Below are 20,037 nucleotides of genomic sequence, written 5' to 3'. Positions count from 1 at the left end.
TCCAGTCGCATTGCCTCTTCATCCTCACCAGTGCATGCTCTGTGGAATAATAATAATTAAAAAAAACACCACTTGAGACACTAAGCTACTTCTCTGGACAGTGTTCAATATGCTTACCAGTAGCTTAATGGGTTTTCACACCAGCAAAATATCTCCTCAAGAGAAGAACAGTGCAGAAGGTAGCTGGAAGGTCAGCATTCCTTACGGGGAGAGTTCAGGTTACTCGCTGTGGTCTACGCTGTGTAGCACCCGTGCTATAATTATGCACATACTTGTGCACGGAAGGAAATACTATGCAGAACAATCAGCTTATTGCATGCATCTGCATTCATCTCTGTGTAAACATCATAATTGCCTGAGAACAGTAACTGCTTCACAGCAAATTAAAGATAATCATAAGCTAAGTGGGTTGAAAAAATACTGACATCGAGCTAGCACCAGTTCCAGTTACTCAGAAAAGATTGAAAGCTTCTGAAAAGTTACTGTTTTCCTGTATTTTGCTGTGCTGTATGAGACACCGATATTATGAAAGTCTAGGGCCCTTAGGAATCATTATTCTCCATAGTATTAGGGTTGTATCAAAGAGAATTGAAAGCTTCCCCAGATCTCTACCTTTGGCCTCAGAACCTGTTCTAGTTGTGCTTACATTTTCCATTAACATCTCAAAGGGATGGGTTGATGCTTCCCAACTGCTCTAGGAGAGTTAACTGCAAAGAAATTAAGAAATGAATTATAAATATGTACCCTTACTGAATCTCTCAAATCCAGGGGAGTCCCAGAACACCCAAAGGGACAGAAATAAGATGTTGCCACTGGAATTGTAAAAGCCAAGTTCCTGTACTCCCAGGGCTTCTTCTGGTTTTAGTTGTATGGAAAACTAGGAGACGAAAACGAAAAAGGAATCTGACCATAGGAAAAGAAAATGCCTACACTATGAAACAGGAGTCTATCCGTAACAGCAGGCAATTATTAGCACTAAATTGCTCTTGGGAAAAATCATACAACTAATTATATCAAACATCAAGCATTCTGGAAAATAACACAGGACAACCTGTGGGAGCATTCATACGGATAATTAGCGAAGCATATATTACAGTTACTGTTACCATTATGCAATTATCACCAGCATCAGTATCTTGGGCACATCACACTTCCCACAGCCTCGGTAACTGCTGTTCTGCAGCACCGCAGCTGAAGCTGGGGTGACTCCACGAAGCAGATTTTGCCTTCTGCCCCCAGAACAAGAGTAGCCAACAGACAGGTACAGCAGTAAGCCACACACAACCTGTGTTTAAGCAAACTGACACATCAGGTAAGCAAGGTGGAACAGAACTGCTGTTTCACAGAGCCCCATTACATCAATTACAACATTTCTTTCCAGACAGAAGAGTAACTCCACGTACTTTTGCCATTAGTTTAGGCATATTGCCAGAAGGTAGGGATCTTCCAGGTGTAGAATGCACACCCAGCTTTCCACAGCACTGGAGAGGAGCTACCATATTAACAACAGTCCCTAAAATTAGAAAATAAGAGTTTCCACAGATCGGTTGCAAACAAACAAACAAAAAAAATCAATTTCAAAATATATAAAGAAGTCAATTTCAAAATATATCGAGTCTGCCACAGACTGACGTGAGAAAGATCAACGTACAGGGGCACATTCAGCTCTTAAGCTAGAACAGCCCACTGGAAGTCATATTTCTTCTGCTTCAAGTCTTAGCTTCTAAAAAAACTCCTGGAGATTAACTAATAATAGAGCAAAGAACATCAACATCTCGTTAAATGACAGGTAACTACACAAAGGCTCTAGAAGTAGGGAGAATAAAACAGTACAGATCTGCAAGCTTCTGCCTGGCGTGCCCCATTGGACAGCCCCCTCGTTTCCTCTGCTTTGGAGGGATGCAAAGCAGCCAAGAATACATCAAGACGAAGCCAAAAGTGAAAAACCCCACCTGCTGCTGATTCCATTCTTCTTTTCAGCTACTACCCATTCCGAAGTCAGTATTTCATTATGTTTCTGCACTAATTCTGAATTGGAAACGATGACATTCCTTTAGGTACGCTATTTTATGGCAGATATGCAGACTGAACGTGATAAAAAAAAAAAGCTGATTTAACAGGGCAGACCACGCAGGGAACCTCCAGAGCAGCTGCAGCTGTTCATGGCTCTCTCAAGCCAAGCGCTCGGGCTGAAGCTGATTGTTACTCACACCAGAGCTCCCAGAAGTACTCAGACCTTATGGCTTCTGCTGTAGTTAAAAAATAATTGCTTCTTCCCAGCCACGTTCCAAACAGCATGCAGTTTTTATGGCCAGGCCACAGCCTGAAACACAAAGAAAACACTGAACAAGTAGCTATTCAGTCAGCAGCATCCAGCTCACCAAACAAATCAGGACTTTTGGGGAAAAAAAATGAGGTAACGCAACTGAAACAATCAAAACACACCACAGAAAGAGCAGTAGCACAACCACAGTACTTCCTGAGAGAATAATCTGACAACACCAGTACCTTTCAGGGTACTATCACGCAATTTCTTTTGTTTGTTTTGTAAGAGCAGAATGAAGACAAAAAAATCAGGAAGAGTACTTTAACATTAAGCTTCATTTTAACATGCCTCCGCTGCAAATAAACAAACACACAACATCCTTACAAAATATTGCAGTTTTCCTCGATGCAACTTGGCTTGGATCTTTATGAAAAACTACATGGCACACCAATAAGAAGAGAAATGAATAAATACTGCAGATTTCTAAGTATTCAATGAAAGAGCTTCTGGACAAATAAGCAAGAAGAACAAAAAGAGGGGCAGTGCCATCCTCTACCACTAAAACAAGACAAAAACTGCAGGGAAGGGCATCATTTTACAAAGTTGCTATCCTGAATTTCTGGGTACATTTACAAGAATTTTCAGGTCCATTTTTGGCAGCCAAGTAATCAATTCTGAACTCTTTTATTAAAAAAGGGAAACATAAAACACTTAAAGACTTAAGCTCATTGGGTGATGCTCTCTGCTCTGCCACTTTCCTGGCCTCGTGGCAGATAAGAGCTCGCAACAAACTCCTTTGTGGTTTTTGGGTCCTCTGTCCTTCCAGAAATAATCCTCCAAAGGGCTGTCTGTCACTTTGCTCCTTGCTGCCTCGGAGTGCTGAGGGAAGAGGAATGGTGGCACTTCCAGTCTGGTGATGCTCAAGAAGCTCCAAGGGCCACCAGAGCCAGGAATACAACTGGTTATTGGGAAGAGTTACTTCAACAAACCATCAGAAAAAGACACCCAACACCTCCGTAACACAGCTTAATACACGTCTAAGACTAATTAACATCTCCCCTCTGTAGAAAATAGCAAACCTCAGGGCGTTTCACAGATAAAACCCGACAAGATACAAACATCATTTGGAGATAAAGGATCTGGTAGGCGCACTGAACTACTCAGCAACCAGAGCAGGCAGGAATAAAAGCTTTACAGCCTGCATTATCTCCAGGTTACCACAGAGCCACCGTGGTTTGGGCCTTTCCTAATGCACAAATATGTCTTTTGGGCCCGGTCAGATTCACAGTACTGAACTATCACAATCACAGATTCACCAATAATGCAGTAACCCTTAGGGGTCTGGTTGGATTCCGAGCACTGAACTATCACAGTCACAGATTCACAAATAACGTATATCTACCCTTAACTCCAGTTGCGTTTAATGAGAGCTATCACGACCAGGAACAACACAATCAAGTGTGATTTATTACAGCAACAGGTACACAGGTTCTTTGGATTGCTGGCGATAGTGACTGTCTGCAAAAGCAAGCTAGCATGCATGAAATACACAGGTGACACAGGTGCACAGCCTATAAATTAACGTGTTAAAAGGATCAAAGACTCTAGAAAGATTTATCACCAAGTGTTCAAATCTCACACAAAGGCATCCCAATTGGGGGGGGGGGGTTAGGGGAAGGGGAAGAGGGGCTCAGCCCGTTGACTGGTCCCAGAAGGTCCTAAGGATGTTGTACTCCCTCAGGATGGTATCTCCCCTAATGGTGGTATCTTCCCTAACATCCCCTCTCTCTTGGGCCAATTTATATTATTTTCTATCTTTTAGGTGGAGCTTGAGTGGCTCTAGTCAAGCATATCTTAGTTGTGATTGGGGAAAAGTTCTCCCGTCTCCGTTTAAATAGGCTCTGAGAAATTCAGAGCTCAGTGAGGGGTGGTCGCACCTTGGGGGCGGGTAGCTTTTGGGATGGAGGTGTGTTTTGGCATTCTAATGTTATTATAATGAGCAAAAGTACACTAGGGTACAGCATTTGTCAGAACATGACAGGTTGTTTGCAAAAAGTGCAGCTCCTCTGCCCTCTGCTCTCTGGGGACAGCGCCAGGACCTGAGGGAATGGCATAGAGCTGGGACAGGGGAGGGTCAGGCTGGTGTTAGGGAAAGGTTCTGCACCCAGAGGTGGTCGGGCACTGGGACAGGCTGCCCAGGGACGTGGGCACAGCCCTGAACTTGATGGAATTTAAGAAACATTTGGACAATTCCCTCAGACGCCGGGGCTGAGGCCCCAACGGGCGCCCCCGTCTCCACAGCGCGATCTGGCGGCCCTGAGCGGGAACCTGAGGGGAGCACTCGCCCCGCCCCCGTGCCCGCTGCCGATTGGCTGCTGGGCCCGGCGCCGGCTGCGGAACCAATCAGAGCGGGTAAATAGTGCCTGCACGTGCTGGGGGGGGAGGAGGGAGGAGAGGGGCAGGCTGGAGAGCCAATCACAGCTGTCAGCCCGCCCCCCGAGGCTATATAAGACCGGGCAAGGAGGCGAGGTTCCTCTTGGCGCTGGCAGCCATCTTGTCCCATGGCGGCGCTGTGTCGCTGCAGCCCTCCGCAGCCCATAGAAGCCCTTTCCCACCGCGCAGCCCTTCCTCCCTCCTCAACCCATTTCAGCTCCTAATCCAATTACAGAAACGGCTCAGCCTGTGATTAATTCGTACCAAGCAACGGGGCTCCGTTGGGAGCACGGCACTTGGTGCGGGTGACTTGGGGGCAGTGGGCGCAGCAAGGATACCCAGTGCATGTGCTTTAGGCAAAAACCAAACAAAAAACCCTAAAACTATAATCCTGTGTATCAATAGATCTCACACAAGAAAAGTGCAATGTGTGAAGCCTTTGCTGAGGTTGCCTGGGAAGGTCCAGCGGTGACCATTGGCTGTCCTTGCCAACGCCTTCCTGAATTGTCCTTCCCTACTTTCGTGTGACACACTGAGGCAGAATTACTGTTAAACAGAGCTGCCGTGACTGTCCTGGGAGTAATCTACTCTATAGATAATAAGAACTAAAAAACACGAACTGGCCATGCACGGCCAAAGCACTCAAACCACCCAAAGAAACGCTGGGTGAAGACGCAGTGTTTCTGTATGTGCTCGTCAGGCCCTGGGATGTCTTGAGTTAATTCAGAAGGGACAGTAATATTTTCATTTAAAGATTTACAAAAAAGGGTCACAGATTAGCCATTATGCTCTGTATAGTGCTTTATTAGGGGTTTGTTACTGATGTAATAGACTGAGAACACAGTTTCCAAAAGCGTTATTTAATATCTGATTAAATATTTTTTTTTTCTAAGGTATTGAGCCAAAAACAACATTTAAGAATTCACAGTCGTCTCATTTGGCCATGCAATATCTTTCCCCAAAGGTTTATTTTACGGCACAGCTGCAGCTGAAAAAATGTTGTCATTGCTGGTTGGACTTCCAGCCCAATGGAGTTCAGAAGAAAAATGCATCCTTTTTAACAAATACTAGACCAAACAAAGGTGCTGGAGACAAGGCAAAAATGGAAAAAAGAAGAGGAAAAGAAAAAATTAAGAAGGTAAAGAGGAACAAAACGTGATGTTTTGTTTTGTTTTCCCAAGATCCTTAATGGGCCAGTATAATTCCAAGGTGTTGCAATTTTCCATTTCTGATACTACTACTTTATTGGGAATGGATTATAAAGTTCCTTCATACAGTGAGATAAAACTGGATGTTTTATAACTATGTCATATTGAGGGCCTGGGGGAAATGCATGCATTTTTTTCTTGACCAGCACTGAACTCAGCCCATGTAACTTTTTTACTGCCCCCCAATTACACGGATCCTGTCATGCCTCCTCACGAGAGCCATTAAGCGATATTAGAAATGAAAGCATGCAGTTTCATATAAAAAATGGAGACATGATGTATTATCCACTGACAGTCCAGTCTAACAATTTCCATTAGAGACACCTTTGATATTTTTTTTTTTAGCAGCTTGACTGCACAATTTTCTTTCACAATTCTCGGACTTGATTTAAAAAGCAATTTATCAGTTTGATCCAGTATCCCCTTTTCTGACGTTTAATACATCATCCAGATCATCGGAAGTTTTAAAAGGTACAGCAGGGAATTGTAGCCTTCTCCTTCACAACAGAGGGGATCAGGAAATGATCTGTCTTATTTGTTCCATCGGTGACAACTCATGCGCGAGATATGGCAGATTTTCCTTTATGGGGGGTCTTTGGTCTGGGGATTTTTTTAAAAAAACAACTTTCTGCTTCCAGCATTTTAAAACTACTTTTTGTTTGCTTTTAAAGCTTTAGTGATTTGTTCTTCAAACTCCATCTCAGAAGTTGCACTTCCCTTATCCATTGCTTACCTTACGTTCCGTAGTTTCAGTCGAATCTAGCCTCTCCAGTTATGAAATAATTCAGTCCTTACGGCGTGCTATTTAGCTAGGCTGGTTTACTTGCTTCTCTGCCTCATCTTTGGCTAGTTACGCTGACTTTCTCACACTATGGTTCATGTAAGTCATCCCTGAGCTAAAGTCAAGATTAAGATTCCACATCACTGCAGCAGCTGCTGGTAACATCCCACGGGAAAAAAAATGAAAAAATAAAAAATCACAGATTTCTAGTAAAAATGATGAGCTCAAAAATTGCGTTTATGGCAACGACCTTCCAAGCAAATACTCACAGCAACTTTCCAAATTAATCCTCACAGCTTTTTCACAAACCAAGCCTTTTCCATAAATTGTATTAGCCTCGTAGTGTAGAAAAAGCCATGAAAGCTTGAATCAAAATCTAAATACTCTCATCTGCGCTGCCCTATTTTTCAACATCCCCCAGCAGCAGTCGGTCTTAGTTCTTCTGACAATTAGCTTCTGTGAAATCACACCGACATAGCGTTACATCCTTTGTCTTTAGGACTACAACAGGCCATGTATAAACCACATGCAGGATGGTATAAGCAAGCCTGTAAGGAAGTCTAACATAACTGGACTGTAAAGGCCTCAGATCTTAGAAGATCCAAAGAAAACAATACCAATTACTCGTTTGATTCACCCAATGAGAGCTGCAGTGTCTGGGTAGGAAGAGAAGACCATGCAGGAAAACAAATTAAAAACGTGTTTTACCGGAATTACAGCAAGGCTTAATTGCTTGCACGCATTATAAATAAATAATACAGTTTCCCATCTACAGAAAGCAGAACCTTACGTTTGTTTGTTTGTTTTAATTCAGCATCTTCATTATTAGGAACTTCATTTGTGGGACAGACATATCCTGACTGTTCTCATTTAAGGGTGAGCAATGGGGGGGGCGTCCCTCTGGTGGTGCTGACCACCTGGAACCTCCTCTGCTAACTTCTAAACCCACTAACTAGTTTCAAATAAAGTCAATGGGGACATGAAAATGCAGAGATACCAATTTCTTGCGTGGAGAAGAGAAGTAAGATCAGCCTCCTGTACGCACAGGCAGTCTGGATACAACGCTCACAGTGATTTTGATGGCTTTCACACTAATTGCTGCGGCTTTCACACTAATTGCTGTCACTTGTGCAGCTGGTGGCAAGGGACAGACAGAGGAGGGGTTGATGTAGGAAGTTCAGGGGATGTGGTTGCAGAATACATAGGAATGTTTAGGTGTCAAGATGAAGATCTAGAGGTTTCAGAGGGAAGGACCACGAGTTGTTTGGTGAAGTGACAAGATATGCTGGGCGGCAGATGGGGCAGGGATGCAGAGAGGAGCTGTAATGCTTGAAGTGCAATTTGCTTAACGGGGAGGCAATAGGCAGGAGACTTTTTGGTGAGTTATGCTGGGCATGGTAGTTTTAATTTTTTTTTTTTCAGAACAAAACCAGATGATTAGGTAAACCAAGCCTAACAACGAAAAAAAATAAATAAATAAAAAGAAAGAAAAAGTATCATCTGTGGTTTTATCTTCACTTTACAGTTGCAAGGAGTGACAAACTGTATTTAGTATTGCATTTAAAACTTGATTAAAATCAGTTTTTGCAGCATCTCTTAGGTTACTTGGAAGATAGACTACAAAGTAACACCAGTAAAAATGGTATAATCAGTAGGAAGAGAGTAGAGGATTATAATTAAATGATCATGCTTTAGATGGCATGACATATTCTCTACAAAGTCATTGTATTAGAGTGATTTTCCATTCTAAGCCCCCTGAAACCAATTGCTTTACTTAAGGTAACTTAACAAATGACTTCTGACTGATTATGCAGGCTTTTTAGGTTAAGCCCGCAGTAATGGCACAAGTTACTCCACTTATCTCAGCACTTTCTTTTACTGTCCGTGTTCTTATCTGTAAACACTAGAGAGGGGTGAGGAGAAGCCATTAACCTTTCTGCCTTCACACTCTGCAGATGTGCAGGGCTCCGTGCTCACCTCCTGAGGAAGGGTGCGTTATGCAGAGATCCCCAAGCATCTGCAGCAGATGAAAATTCTCTACACTGCCGCTTCCTCCCCTCCCACGTGTTCTCCGGTCGGCGTTACCTTGTTTTATGGTTCTGCGAGCAGGCAGGTAAATTCTGGGGAAATTCCACTTTCACGCTCTTACCTTTAGACGACTTCCTTTCCATCACGTTTTGCCTCTTCACTAGCGTGAAGACAGCCGTGGCCTGCAGACCACAGCAAGGAAACGAGAATTTCGGTAAGCTTTAATCACTGCAGGCATCTCAACACTTCATTCAAGGAAGGTTTTGAGTAGCTAGCATGTTTTCAGCTGTAGTTTCCATCTCATGATACAAAGCTTTTCTTGGGACTGGTATTCTGAAAAGTTTATTTTACAAATACATGAATGATATGAAGAATTACAGTGAATAAAAACAGCCCGAAAAACAAAGAACTCTGCATACAAATAAGCTGTTCTGTAATAAGTGCTAAAACCTGTATCAACACCGTGTTGAATTTAGGGTTAAATTACCAGACAGAACTTAAAACATGACCATTTTCCATAATTTTAAGCCTAGTTTTTCCATGTTTACCTTGCTAGAGAATCAGTAACGATAGCAAACCGGCATGCCCAGTGCACAGCTCTATTTATCAACAACCCAGTTCCCTCACAAATCAGTCTTTCCCTCACAAATTCAGCTACCCTCGTCGCACATTCCTGCTATCACTATTGAAGCTCTCCACGGCACCCACGCGATTTTGGTGTGTTGTAGGAAGCGGTGACACGTTTTGGCTCAGGGGGAACCTGAGTGTGACAAACCCTCGTGTGTTACCACTGCAGTGGTGAACCACTGTCAGAGCTCTACACTGGGAGTCACTGGGAGTACTGTGCTCAATTTTGGGCCCCTCACTACAAGAAGGACTTCGAGGTGCTCTAAAGAGTCCAGAGGAGGGCGACGAAGCTGGTGAGGGGTCTGGAGAACAAGTCCTACGAGGAGCGGCTGAGGGAGCTGGGCTTGTTCAGCCTGGAGAAAAGGAGGCTCAGGAGCGACCTTATCGCTCTTTATAAGTACATTAAAAAAGGCTGTAGTGAGGTGGGGGTTGGTCTGTTCTCCCATGTGCCTGGTGACAGGATGAGGGGGAACGGGCTAAAGTTGAGCCAGGTTTAGGCTGGATATTAGGATTTTGGATATTTTAGGTTGGATCCAGTTTAGGTTGGCTATTAGGAAGAACTTCTTTACCGAGAGGGTTGTGAGGCATTGGGATGGGCTGCCCAGGGAAGTGGTGGAGTCCCTGGTTTTCAAAACCATCCCTGAAGGTTTTGAAAAGACATTTAGATGTAGAACTTGGTGATATGGTTTAGTGGAGGACTGGTTAGTGTTAGCTCAGAGGTTGGACTGGGGGATAGAACCTCGGTGATTCTGGGACTTTGTGACAGTTTCACGAGGTGGCTGCTCACAACAAGCCAGAAGAGGGGACAGACACTGCTCTGTGAGGCTCTCACTGAGATCCCTGAGGAGAGATCCCTGAGGAGAAACCCAGCACCGGGCCCCACAGCGCAGGACCCCCCCCCCCCTTCCTCCCCTCCCTCCCGCCTCAGCAGCGCCTGAGGGCCGCAGGCTCCCGCCGTTGCCATGGCAACAAGCCCCGCCCCCCTCGGCTTCGCGCTCCCCACCCTTAGCGCGGCGGCGGAAGCGCCGGCTCGCCCGGCGGGGCGGCGCCCCGGAAGCGCCTCGCGGGGGCTGCTGGGAGTTGTAGTCCTGGAGCGGCGGCGGACCGGCGCCAGAGAGTTGGCGGCGAGGAGGAGGAGGAGGAGGTCGGTGGCGGGGAGCGGGGCCTGCGCCGCTCCCACCGGGCGGCACCGGGACCCGGCGGGGCTGGGGGAGAGGCCGAGGGGACCGGGATCTGAGGCCCGGAGAAGGGAGAAGAGGGAGGGGGCCGGGCCCGCGGCCTGCAGCGGGGAAGGAGCGGGGGGATGGCTGCCAGGCGGGGCCCGGCGGGGGGCGGCGGGGCCTGAGGGGGCCCAGGGGGGCGCGGAGCCCCCCGGGGGGGGAACCTCGGCCTCGGGGGACCCGGCTTGAGGAGGGGGCGGCGGGGCCGGGCCGGGGGGTGAGGGGGGCGCCGGCCTGGGGAGGGCCATGAGGGGGCGGCCCCGGCCTTGGGGGGAACCGGGCCGGGCCCTGGAGGTGCCCTGGGGGGGGGTCCATGGAAGCCCGGCTGCTTTTGTGTGCCCCCCCCCAACCCCCCCGGGGGGCCTGGATGCTTCCAGTCCCGGTGTGGGGCTGCTGGGGGAGCCCCTCGTGTCCCCCGGGTCGCGGCGGAGCCACGCGTGGGGCTCTGCATCCCCACGGCCCTCCTGGGGCTGCCCGGGTAGCCCAGGAGGGGAGTTGTGAGAGAATCCTGGCTGCTAACGCTTTCTTGGTCCCCTTTCCATCAGCAGGAAGCCCGCAGGATAGGAGTGGTAGAGAGAGGTTTCTTGTGCGCCTTTGACCCGAGTAGCAGAAAGGCAAAGTGCCCCGCTTTGCGTGGATCCCCGTGTAGGTGACCCTTGAAAGTGAGTGATACGTAAGGCAATGTAATTTCTCCTTTGTTCTCGTGACAAAGCACTTGGGGCTATACCTCTGTGCGTGCCGCTGGAACGCCAGGAGGTGATAACCAGTTCTGTGATGCCCGCTGTGTGGGGGACCTGGTTTCTCCTCATACATGCGTGTAGCAGTTCTCAAGTGGATCAAAGAAACCCAACAAAGACCCAATTCCCGGGCCTTTGAGATTTTTATCGAAGTTTCCAGCGCCAGATTCACTCGGTTCATGCCCTGCCTTTGCAGTAGGGGCGTTAAGTCTGTCCCTAACAAGCTTTTAGTGTCTCTTATGCCCCTGGGTTGCAAGTACTTTGCCAAGCGTGAGGCATAGAGGCACTCTTGCTTCTGATAGTGTCATTGCTCGCTTGATTCTCATCCCAAATGTGCCACTACCTCGTCCATAAGAGTCCTGTCTCATCCTATTCTCCTTCATAAATCCGGTGTCCTTTGACGCCCGCATCTCCCACCTGTCCTGGGGCCTAACAAAACGTATTTCGAGCCTTCCAAAGTCTCCCTCTTCCAATGATGCTCATGCGTCCCCTTCATGTCAGTGCGTGGCGAAGCAGCTGCCGTAGTTGGACACCTCTTGGTGTCAGGGTCTTCGGCAGCACCAAAAAGCCGGGATTTCCACCTGGCTGCTGCCGCTGCTAAAACTGATGGTTCCTCCTGTGAGATCCCGCGTGTTTGGATCCACCAGATCTGGTCCTGAGTAGCGTAGAGGTGATGCTGTGGTCTCTTCATAACCAATAAATCTGGGCTTATCTGTCCAAGCTCCTCTCTCTGCTTTGACCATGTTCCTTCAAGATGTGCAAGCTTTAGGTACTTGAACTTCTCCATGTAATTTAAAATGTGTCATCAGCAGGGTTCTGTTCCTGCACCTCACCTGGATTGATTTATCTCTCTGCCTTTGTTCTCCTCCATGTCTTGTCCCCGCTCCCATCCGGGCTGGCTCCAGCTCTTTGATTCTTGAGGCTGTTTCTGGTTGCCCACTAACTGTCCCCATCTCAACTGGAGATCTGCTGCTCGTCAGCAGGGCTCTCAGTTGTTAGTCTCGTAAGCTCACCCGTGTAGGGTTTTGCTATTTTCTTCCTCAGTCTTGAAGAGAAAAGACCTGTTTCTCCAACTTCTATCTTGTTTTTATTTTTGGAAGTGCCACTCTGCCCTCCCTGATGTAGGTGAGATGTTCTTCATTCTCTTTTTCACTGATTTGTGCTCTGTAGATGAGCCTTGTTCTTCCTCTGAGTGGTGCATGCCCCAGAATGCTCTTGTAGACCAGTTGCCCCGTGTTCTTTGGAATGGGCTTAGTCTGCTTTCAGGCAAATGGCTTGGAAATTTGGGAGGAAGACATTGCCTTTACCTCCATGACTGAGCTCCAGGAACATATCGTGGTGTTCATCATACTTCTGCTTGTCTTTCTCCGACTTCAGAGTGTTCAAAGACTTACTCATCCGTGTTGGAACAATGTTGGACTCCATTTATCAGGAATAACATTGGCTTTAAGATGGTTTGTACCCAGTCTGTGAGGGTCCCTGCGTGAAGGGGACGCCAGGCTGATACATGGCTACTCTTCACACTTGGTGTTCCTCCTGTACCACTGATGGTTGGATGCTTCAGCCTTGGGAATCTTGCTCGACTGCCACAGCAGGGCTTCCTAACCGAGCAGTGCAGCGAGTTATTGGCGCTGTTTTCTTCAGCCGCCTTGGTAATTAGTGCATCACGTCTGATTTTTAATTTTTAAGCAAGCCAAATAACTGTTTTTGAGTCAGCCGTTGGAAAAGACAAAGCGTGGACGTGTCAGTAAAGGCAGGTTTGGTTTCGTGTGCCTGTAGGGAGCTGGCTTGCTGGAGGAGGTGTCCTGTCTGCGGAGCGGTGTTCTGAAAGCCCTGCTGTTTTAGGCCTCATTTGCTGTCGCTGAAGGAAACACTAATTTTGTCGTTAGTTTCACTGAAGGCAAAAGCAGATCACATGAAAGCAAAATAGTTGTAGGAAACAAGTTGTGCACACAGGAGTAGCCGTTGGGATGGGTAGTTAATGTTAGCTCTGTGTAAGTGAGGACCCTCACCCATCCGACCTGTTTGTTAAAAAAACCTTGGTAATTCTCATTAAAATTCTCATTAACATTCTCTGTTAATGAGAAGGCCTAAAATGTATTTGATATTGGGCACGCCAGATGCAAAAACCCCAAACCAAGGTGGTTGTTTTCATTTTTCTTTTATTTAAGTAAAAGTAATTTTAATAAGAAAACAAAATAGAAAATTTAATATAATTTCACTAGTGAAGATTACCAAAAGTCCGCGTCTCTTTCTTTGCTTATTTTGCGTAAGGAAAGGAGAAATGATGGCCGTGGTTTCCCTCTCGGTGGTGTTCAGGCTTAAAAAGGTTTAAGAAAGTGTTGCCTAAGTCAGTATCACCGAGCAGACAAAGGACTTCCAAAACCTACAACCTGCTCGTTGGGTGTAGAGCAGGTGGTTACAGCAGGATAGCAAATAGTGCGTGATTCAAATGAGACAGGACAGAAACACCGAGGTGAAATTTGCTGGGGGCTAGTGGCTTTGTTTTCTGCCCAGGACAGCTACTTGCACACGTTCGAAGCACTTTAAACATCTCAAAGGCAAGATTAATTCTAACTTCCTGCTCCTTTTTGCTGCTCTTGCTTTCCTAGGGATCACCGCTTTCTGCCGGGATGGAGATGTTCTCATTGAATTCCCTTAAAGGTAAGCACCTCCGACAATCTTACAGTTGAACTTTTTTTTTTTTTTTCCTTTGCTTAGAGATTTAACACTATGGCAGACTCCTCAAGAAAATTACTTTCTAAAAAAACAGTGCTGCCCTTCTCTCTGCTGGATAAACGAGAGGTTTATCCTCCGTGTGTCTTTGTCAGGCTTCCTTCTCAATGCCGTAGGGACAGGAAAGGAAGGAGATGTGAATTTACCTGGGCTAACGATAGGTGTGTAACACACCATGCCCAATTTTGGTTGTAACAGGCTTTTTCTCAGAGGGGAGCCCGGCTTGCACAACTTTCAGCTTGCTGGGAGTGAAGCTCGTAACAGTTGTAACAACACCAGTAGTTGTTGTGGCCAAGCTAACTGAATTCTGCCTTGGTTAGTGTAGCGCGTGAGTAAGTGTTGCCCTCAGCTTGGGGCAGGCCAACCAAGTGTTGGAGAATTTCAGGCAGGGGACGGATTCTGGCAAGGGGAAGGACCTGTTGTGCCACCCAGTAAACAACAACGTAGACCTGGGGGAAGAAAGCTCAATAGGGAACTATTTAGCTCTCAGTAAGGGCTTTTTTTTGCCGCCTTAATTTTATCCTCCTACTCATAGCTGCATCCTTTTGTACCAATTCAGTGAGTGATTTCTCCCTAGTGTTTGCATACTTCAAATATTTGTCAACTGTTATCACGTCCTTATTTTCCTGTCATTGCTTTGCCAACCTCTTCATTTCTTTTTCTTTTTTTCTTTTTTTTTTTTTTTTTAAAAAGAAATCCCTTCATTCACTGGTTGTTTTTGTTTGTTTTTTTCTTTTGTTGTTCTTTTCTGAATTCTGCTACTTGGTCTTAAAATAAGGAGCATAGCACGGAATAAAATACCCCAGACGTGGCCGATCTGGTGACGGATCGCTGCCTCCTGTCTTGGGGAAGTAATGCTTCTGCTTTAGCTCCTGGGGAACACAAGAGTGTACCAGCCGTTCTTGTAACGCTGCCATGCTAATCAAGTGAGTCACCAGTTTGTGGGTTCCATATTTAAAACAAAAATTCCCATAGTGCTTGATATATCCAGGGCGTTAATTAGTTACGAAGGAATTTTAGCTGGAATTAAAAAGCCTCTGACCTGTCAAATAAAGCGTGACCTGGGTTGGAGCCTGAGAGAGGAGGAACTTTCCTGAGAGGGCTAGTGGTTTGTCGTGGCCAGGCTGGGTTTGGGACTCTGGATGCTGTAACGCTTCTGCTCTAGGGGAAAATGAAACCTTTAAAGTAACGTGGTTGGTTAATGCGCTCCTGCACGGTGCTGCAGCCTTTGCAAAGGCTTGGCTAGAGAAGATGAATTAACCACAGCTCATCGAAGTGAGCCTGAACTGGCAAAGCCTGGGAGGATGGCTTTAAGTGATGACTTACATGCTGTTTAACTCTCATCTCTGCAAAATAAAGGTACTTGGATTGAATTTACGCAATCTGTGACTTCTGGAATTTTTTAATAAATTGAGTCTTAGTGATTTTTTCTGTGCTCACAAGATAATTTTTGTATCACTCACGCTGACAAACCACTAGCCCTGCTCGTGTCAAACTTTCCGTGTACCACCACACTGTCATTCAGCATCTCCCAGGCTACTCCTTCCCACTGACTGTGTGTTTCCAGTATTTTCCCAGACTTGTGCTTTATTTATGTTTTCTTTTGCTTGTTTTGATCTTAATCATTGTGTTCTCCAGCCATGGTTTATCTCTATAGTGCTCCTGTTCTTTTTATTTTTGTGTGCCTCTTCAAGATAAAGCTTTGTGTTTGTTTTTACAAACTGTACACAGACAAATCACTAGCAAATTCACAGAGGTTCTGCGATGTAGACTGGAAAAGGCAAATTTGTATAGCAAGATTTTCTTCAAATGTTCACATGTGTATGCTCTTCCAAAGATTTACTTCTTTATACAGGGTTTTTGTGATAACTTTCCACTTCTTGAACCTCTTCTTGAGGAGTACAAGCTTTGTAGTGCTTGTGTCAAGTTATGTTAGTCCTTTTGTGGTTTACTGGGGATTTCTTTCTGCTTGAAAAAAAAATCTTTCTTCATCATGATATTTAAACAACTATTCAAGAGAAATTTTTGGCTTACACACAAAATATTGACCGAGTAATAAGGTATTTAACATAGAAAGGATGTCCTGCTGTAAAGAAGCCCACAACCTAATGGTGTGCAGCTGCATGTTGCAGCTGGGGATGTTAAAATGTATATACAAACTTTATATATATAAATAATTTGGACTTTTGTCAAATATCAAAAGGCATAAAGTGCCCTAAGTCACTCGTACAGACCCAAACAGCAGGGTCTGCTTCCAGGAGGGGCAAGTGTGTGAGAAGGGAAAGGCACTGCGGTCTTGCCATGTAACCGACTGAAACATTTTGGTGTTTATCTCCGATGTTAGAAAATGATATGCTGCAAGCAGGCTTCATTTTTAGTAACAAACACACCTGGATGTGAATTGCACAAGCTGCACGTGAGTGAGGGGTGCAGGCGGGGTGCTTGTGTGGGTGAGAACAAGTGAGGAACCCCTGCGACTTTCAGGCTCTGGGGCAGTTTCTGAGTTTCCCCTTCTCAGTTGTTCTGGTTTTATGAGGGAAATGGGAAAGAAGTGTGTGCAGGAGGGAAAACGAGGGTAGCCAGCATCGCAGCCGGAGCTGCTGGGTGTTGTGTGGAGCAGCCCGGGAGCGCTTCGTGAGGAGGGGTGGATGGCTGCAGGGCCCTCACCAGGCGCTCGGAGCCACTGCCTCATCCCTCTGGGGGCAAGTTTCTCGGGCTGTGTGTGTGAAGACATCCTTTTCCATTTATTTTTATTTTTGGGGGATATCTCCCACACATTTCCAAGCCCCTTTGAGGCGACCTGCATGCGTGTGGCACCAACTATCCATGAAGCAACCGCCTTCGCGCTCGGCAGGAGCCGCCACACGCTCCCCGCGAGGAGATCCGCTTGTTTTGTTTTACTTTTTGTCCTTTTTTCCCTCACTTTTCCCTCAGATTTTTATCTTTTTCCCTCCCTCAGCGCCGGGTCCTCCCCGCCTGAGGTACTTCGTGGGGGCGCTGTGACGGGGAAGCGGGACCCGGGCTCGGCCCGGCCCGGCCCAGCCGCTGCCCTGAGGCCGGCACCGGGCGCGCGCGGCCTCAAGATGGCGGCGCTGGGGCTGCTGCTGCAGGCGGCGGCGGGCTGCGGCTCGGCGGGGCCGCTCCGCCTCTGCCGCCGTTACCGGGGGGCTCGGGGGCTCTGCAGCCGCCTGCCGGCGCCCGAGAGCACCGAGGAAGGCCGGCAGGAGGAGGAGGAGGAGCCGCAGCCAGCAGCAGCAGCAGCGGCGGGCGGTGAGGGGCAGGACGGCGGCGCCGCCATGGGGATGGGTGAGGCGGCGGGGAAGAAGCGGGATGGGTTAAACCCAACCGGGATAAACCCAACCGGGTTAAACCGAGCCGAAACGGGCTAAACCCAGCCGAAACGGGCTGAGCTAAACGTAGCGGAAGGGAGGAGCGAGCCCCGGTGCGAGGAGGAGGAGGAGGAGGCGGCGTGTGCGCGCCCACGGCCCTCCCGCCCCCCTCCTGCAGCCGGGCCGGGCCCTCACGGCGAGCACCGGGGTGTGGGGGGGGGGCTCCGAGGGGCTCCGAGGCCTTGGGGGGGTCCCAAGGATGCGAGGCAAGGGAGAGGAAGCGGGGGGCTGCGCCGCCGCAGGTAGCGGGGCCTGAGGGGGGGGAACCGGGGCCGGGCCCTTTGTGGCGGCCGCGCCCTTTGTTGGCGGCCGGGCAGGGCCGGGGCTGCCCGGGGGCCTCTCAAGGTCGCGGCTCCGGAGCCGGGCCCGGCTCTGGGGGGCTCCCGGAGCGCCCCCGGGGCTCGAGAGGGCCGCGAGCCGCGTCCCAAGGGCCCCCGAGGGAGCCCGCTCGTTGCTTTTAGCTTTTACCACACGCCCCTGAGGTTACCGAGAGTGAAACGCTGCCGGTGTGGGGGCTGCGAGTGGCTTTGTGCTGGGGGGTGCCACCCGTGTTCGTCACGGCTCTGCCCCCGCTGCCGCCTCGCAGCCTCTCATCTTCCCCATGGAAATCCCTTTATCGTGCTTTAAAGGTGCTGCTTTTTTTTTTTTTTTTTTTCCTTCCCTCTCCCCGTGTTCTGCGCTTCCCTCCCGCCCTCAGCACTTACTAATTATTTATTTGTGATTGTCTCTCTAGTCTCTAAGCTCTTCGGGCTCTTAGTTCCCTTTTCCTTTCGGAAGCTTTGCCGGGCTTTACCCCGTGTTTCAGAGCCACCCTTCAGGTGTTGCGCTCAAGCTGTTTGACGAAGCAAACAAACTTATTTCTGAAGTGAATGCCGAAACGCCCTGAGTTGTTGAATGGCCTCATTCAGGTGTTGCCTGAGAAAAGCAGAAAAACACGTTTTTTCCCCCTTTTTATGCTACAACCCTCAGCACTCTTGCTGCCATCTGTTGTCAGAGGTGCCTGAGGGCTTCACCCTGGGGTTTCACCTCCCTCCTGGGAGGTCCCCCAGAGCCCAGGGGCAGCACCAAGGGTGGATCTGCCGGGACTGGCCTCGTCCTGCTGCTCTGTGTGTGGGGAGCTTGCTGGTGGCAGGCGCTGTGCTCCAGATAAGCAAATAAAATGCCCTCAGGGTCCCGCTGCAAGCCTGCCCTGCCCGCGGGGCTGCACCTTGAACGTGCAGAGATCGTAAAAGTTCTTTTAAAAGCTGTTAAAAGTAAGAGTGAGTGCTCTGCCTTCAAGTTGAAGTCTTGTGAGCTATCTGTAGTTGACTGCTTTTGTTGCTAGCCTTGGTACGAGTATCCCACGTGGAAAAAGAACCTGGGATCTGAGGCCAGCTCTCAGAGCTGCAGTGTTACATCGCTGCTCACATCAGGGTTCCCTTCTCTGGCCCAGATGTGGGGTTTTGGAGTGGGATCTGTGGCAAAGATCACCCCTCTGCCTGCTCGGTCAGGTCTGGGGCACTTCTCCCTCTTTATTAAGACTTACGTGATCTTGACCACTCTTTCTGCTCTAAGGAGGAACCTTTCTCTGCAGCTAACTTAATTTGCCATCTCCTTGTGTCATGGAAAGACCCAGGTTGGAGACCCTCTGGGTGCTGTGTGGCCCAATCCCCCGCTCGGAGCTCAGCCAGGGCTGGCCCCTGGCATGGTGACCAGTGTTAAATTTGTCCTTCTTTAGGCAAGAACCACACCTGGGTTTTTATTTCTATGTGTACTCAGAGGGAACCTTGGTCAGGGTCTCTAGATGATGATTTAAAAAAAGAAAAAGGTGACATTGTTTTGGTGTGTTCTCAGCTGGTGGAAGCTCTTTTCTCTTGCCATCTCTCCCTAGTAAAGTGTGCCTGGGCTAATTCCTTATGAAGTGGCTCTTTTGGAGCCCCAAGGCTTTCTTCCCTGTGAATTTTTGATCTGTTAGGAGCATCCCTCACTGAGATGAATATGTAAGCAGGAGCTTGCATCTTGGTGTGCGCCGCGTTTCATAGTTTGTCCTTGCTGCTCGTTTGTTGCTTCTCCAGGGAAGACAGGAACTGTTCAAATCGATGCAGCGCTCCTCTGGCTGCCTTGAACGAGACCACGGGCCATTTATTTGTGCTCTTGCTCTACCTGATGGTGTCTTCACTTCTCAGATTTGTTGAGGTTAATAGAAGGCTTAGCCACTACAAAGAAGAGTGTTTTTTTTTTTCTCTTTCAGAGTTGCTTGGAATTATCGTTGGCTTCCACAATCAAGTTAAGCTGAAGGAACAGGAATTAGTTAACTGGCTTCATTTGGCAAACCCACCCTGAGCTGCCTGTTATCTGAGACAGGCTTTTAATATTCCTTCGTGGTCTCGGAGCTGAGGTGTGGACACCATGCGTGGTTCTGGCTCGACTGGAACTGGGTGTGAAAATCAGCTTTTTTGTGTTGTTTTTTTGGGGAGTATGAGTCTGTATTCCTTGCCTCTGCAGGGCTGTGCCTTCCATTAGCATCGTTCCTACCCAAATATCCGTTCTCAGCAGTCAGAGAGCTCAGGCACTCTCCGGGTGAGGGTGCCAAGAAATCCAATCTGTCGGGGAGGAAACGTTCTGCAAATCCA

The 20,037-nt window shown here is 48.0% G+C and overlaps 1 protein-coding gene and 1 long non-coding RNA gene across 5 annotated transcripts in view; both read left to right on the top strand.

The window, feature by feature from the left end:
• Window positions 1–4,846: 4,846 nt before the first annotated feature.
• Window positions 4,847–8,768, top strand: LOC309874356. Its single transcript, XR_014316820.1, has 3 exons — window positions 4,847–4,998; window positions 5,664–5,837; window positions 8,644–8,768. It is a non-coding gene; the product is annotated as an uncharacterized lncRNA (long non-coding RNA).
• A 1,686-nt stretch (window positions 8,769–10,454) lies between these two features.
• DHX30 (DExH-box helicase 30) overlaps window positions 10,455–20,037 on the top strand; it is a 30,634-nt gene continuing 21,051 nt past the window's right edge. The window contains exons 1-2 of one of the 4 annotated variants that reach the window (XM_082752389.1): window positions 10,455–10,487; window positions 13,913–13,964. In XM_082752389.1, the coding sequence (XP_082608515.1) occupies window positions 13,934–13,964 (31 nt within the window). In that variant the 5' untranslated portion in view covers window positions 10,455–10,487; window positions 13,913–13,933. Of the gene's footprint in view, window positions 10,488–11,155; window positions 11,226–13,912; window positions 13,965–17,113; window positions 17,343–20,037 lie in introns of those variants that run through there. The other 3 variants (XM_082752390.1, XM_082752388.1, XM_082752387.1) reach the window with 3 other exon arrangements.

Source organism: Aythya marila (genome assembly GCF_965140915.1).
Source record: "Aythya marila genome assembly, chromosome: 2".
In the NCBI taxonomy this organism is placed as follows: domain Eukaryota; kingdom Metazoa; phylum Chordata; class Aves; order Anseriformes; family Anatidae; genus Aythya; species Aythya marila.
Note: the sequence above shows the minus strand (reverse complement) of the source record. Positions and strands in the feature narration are given on the sequence as shown.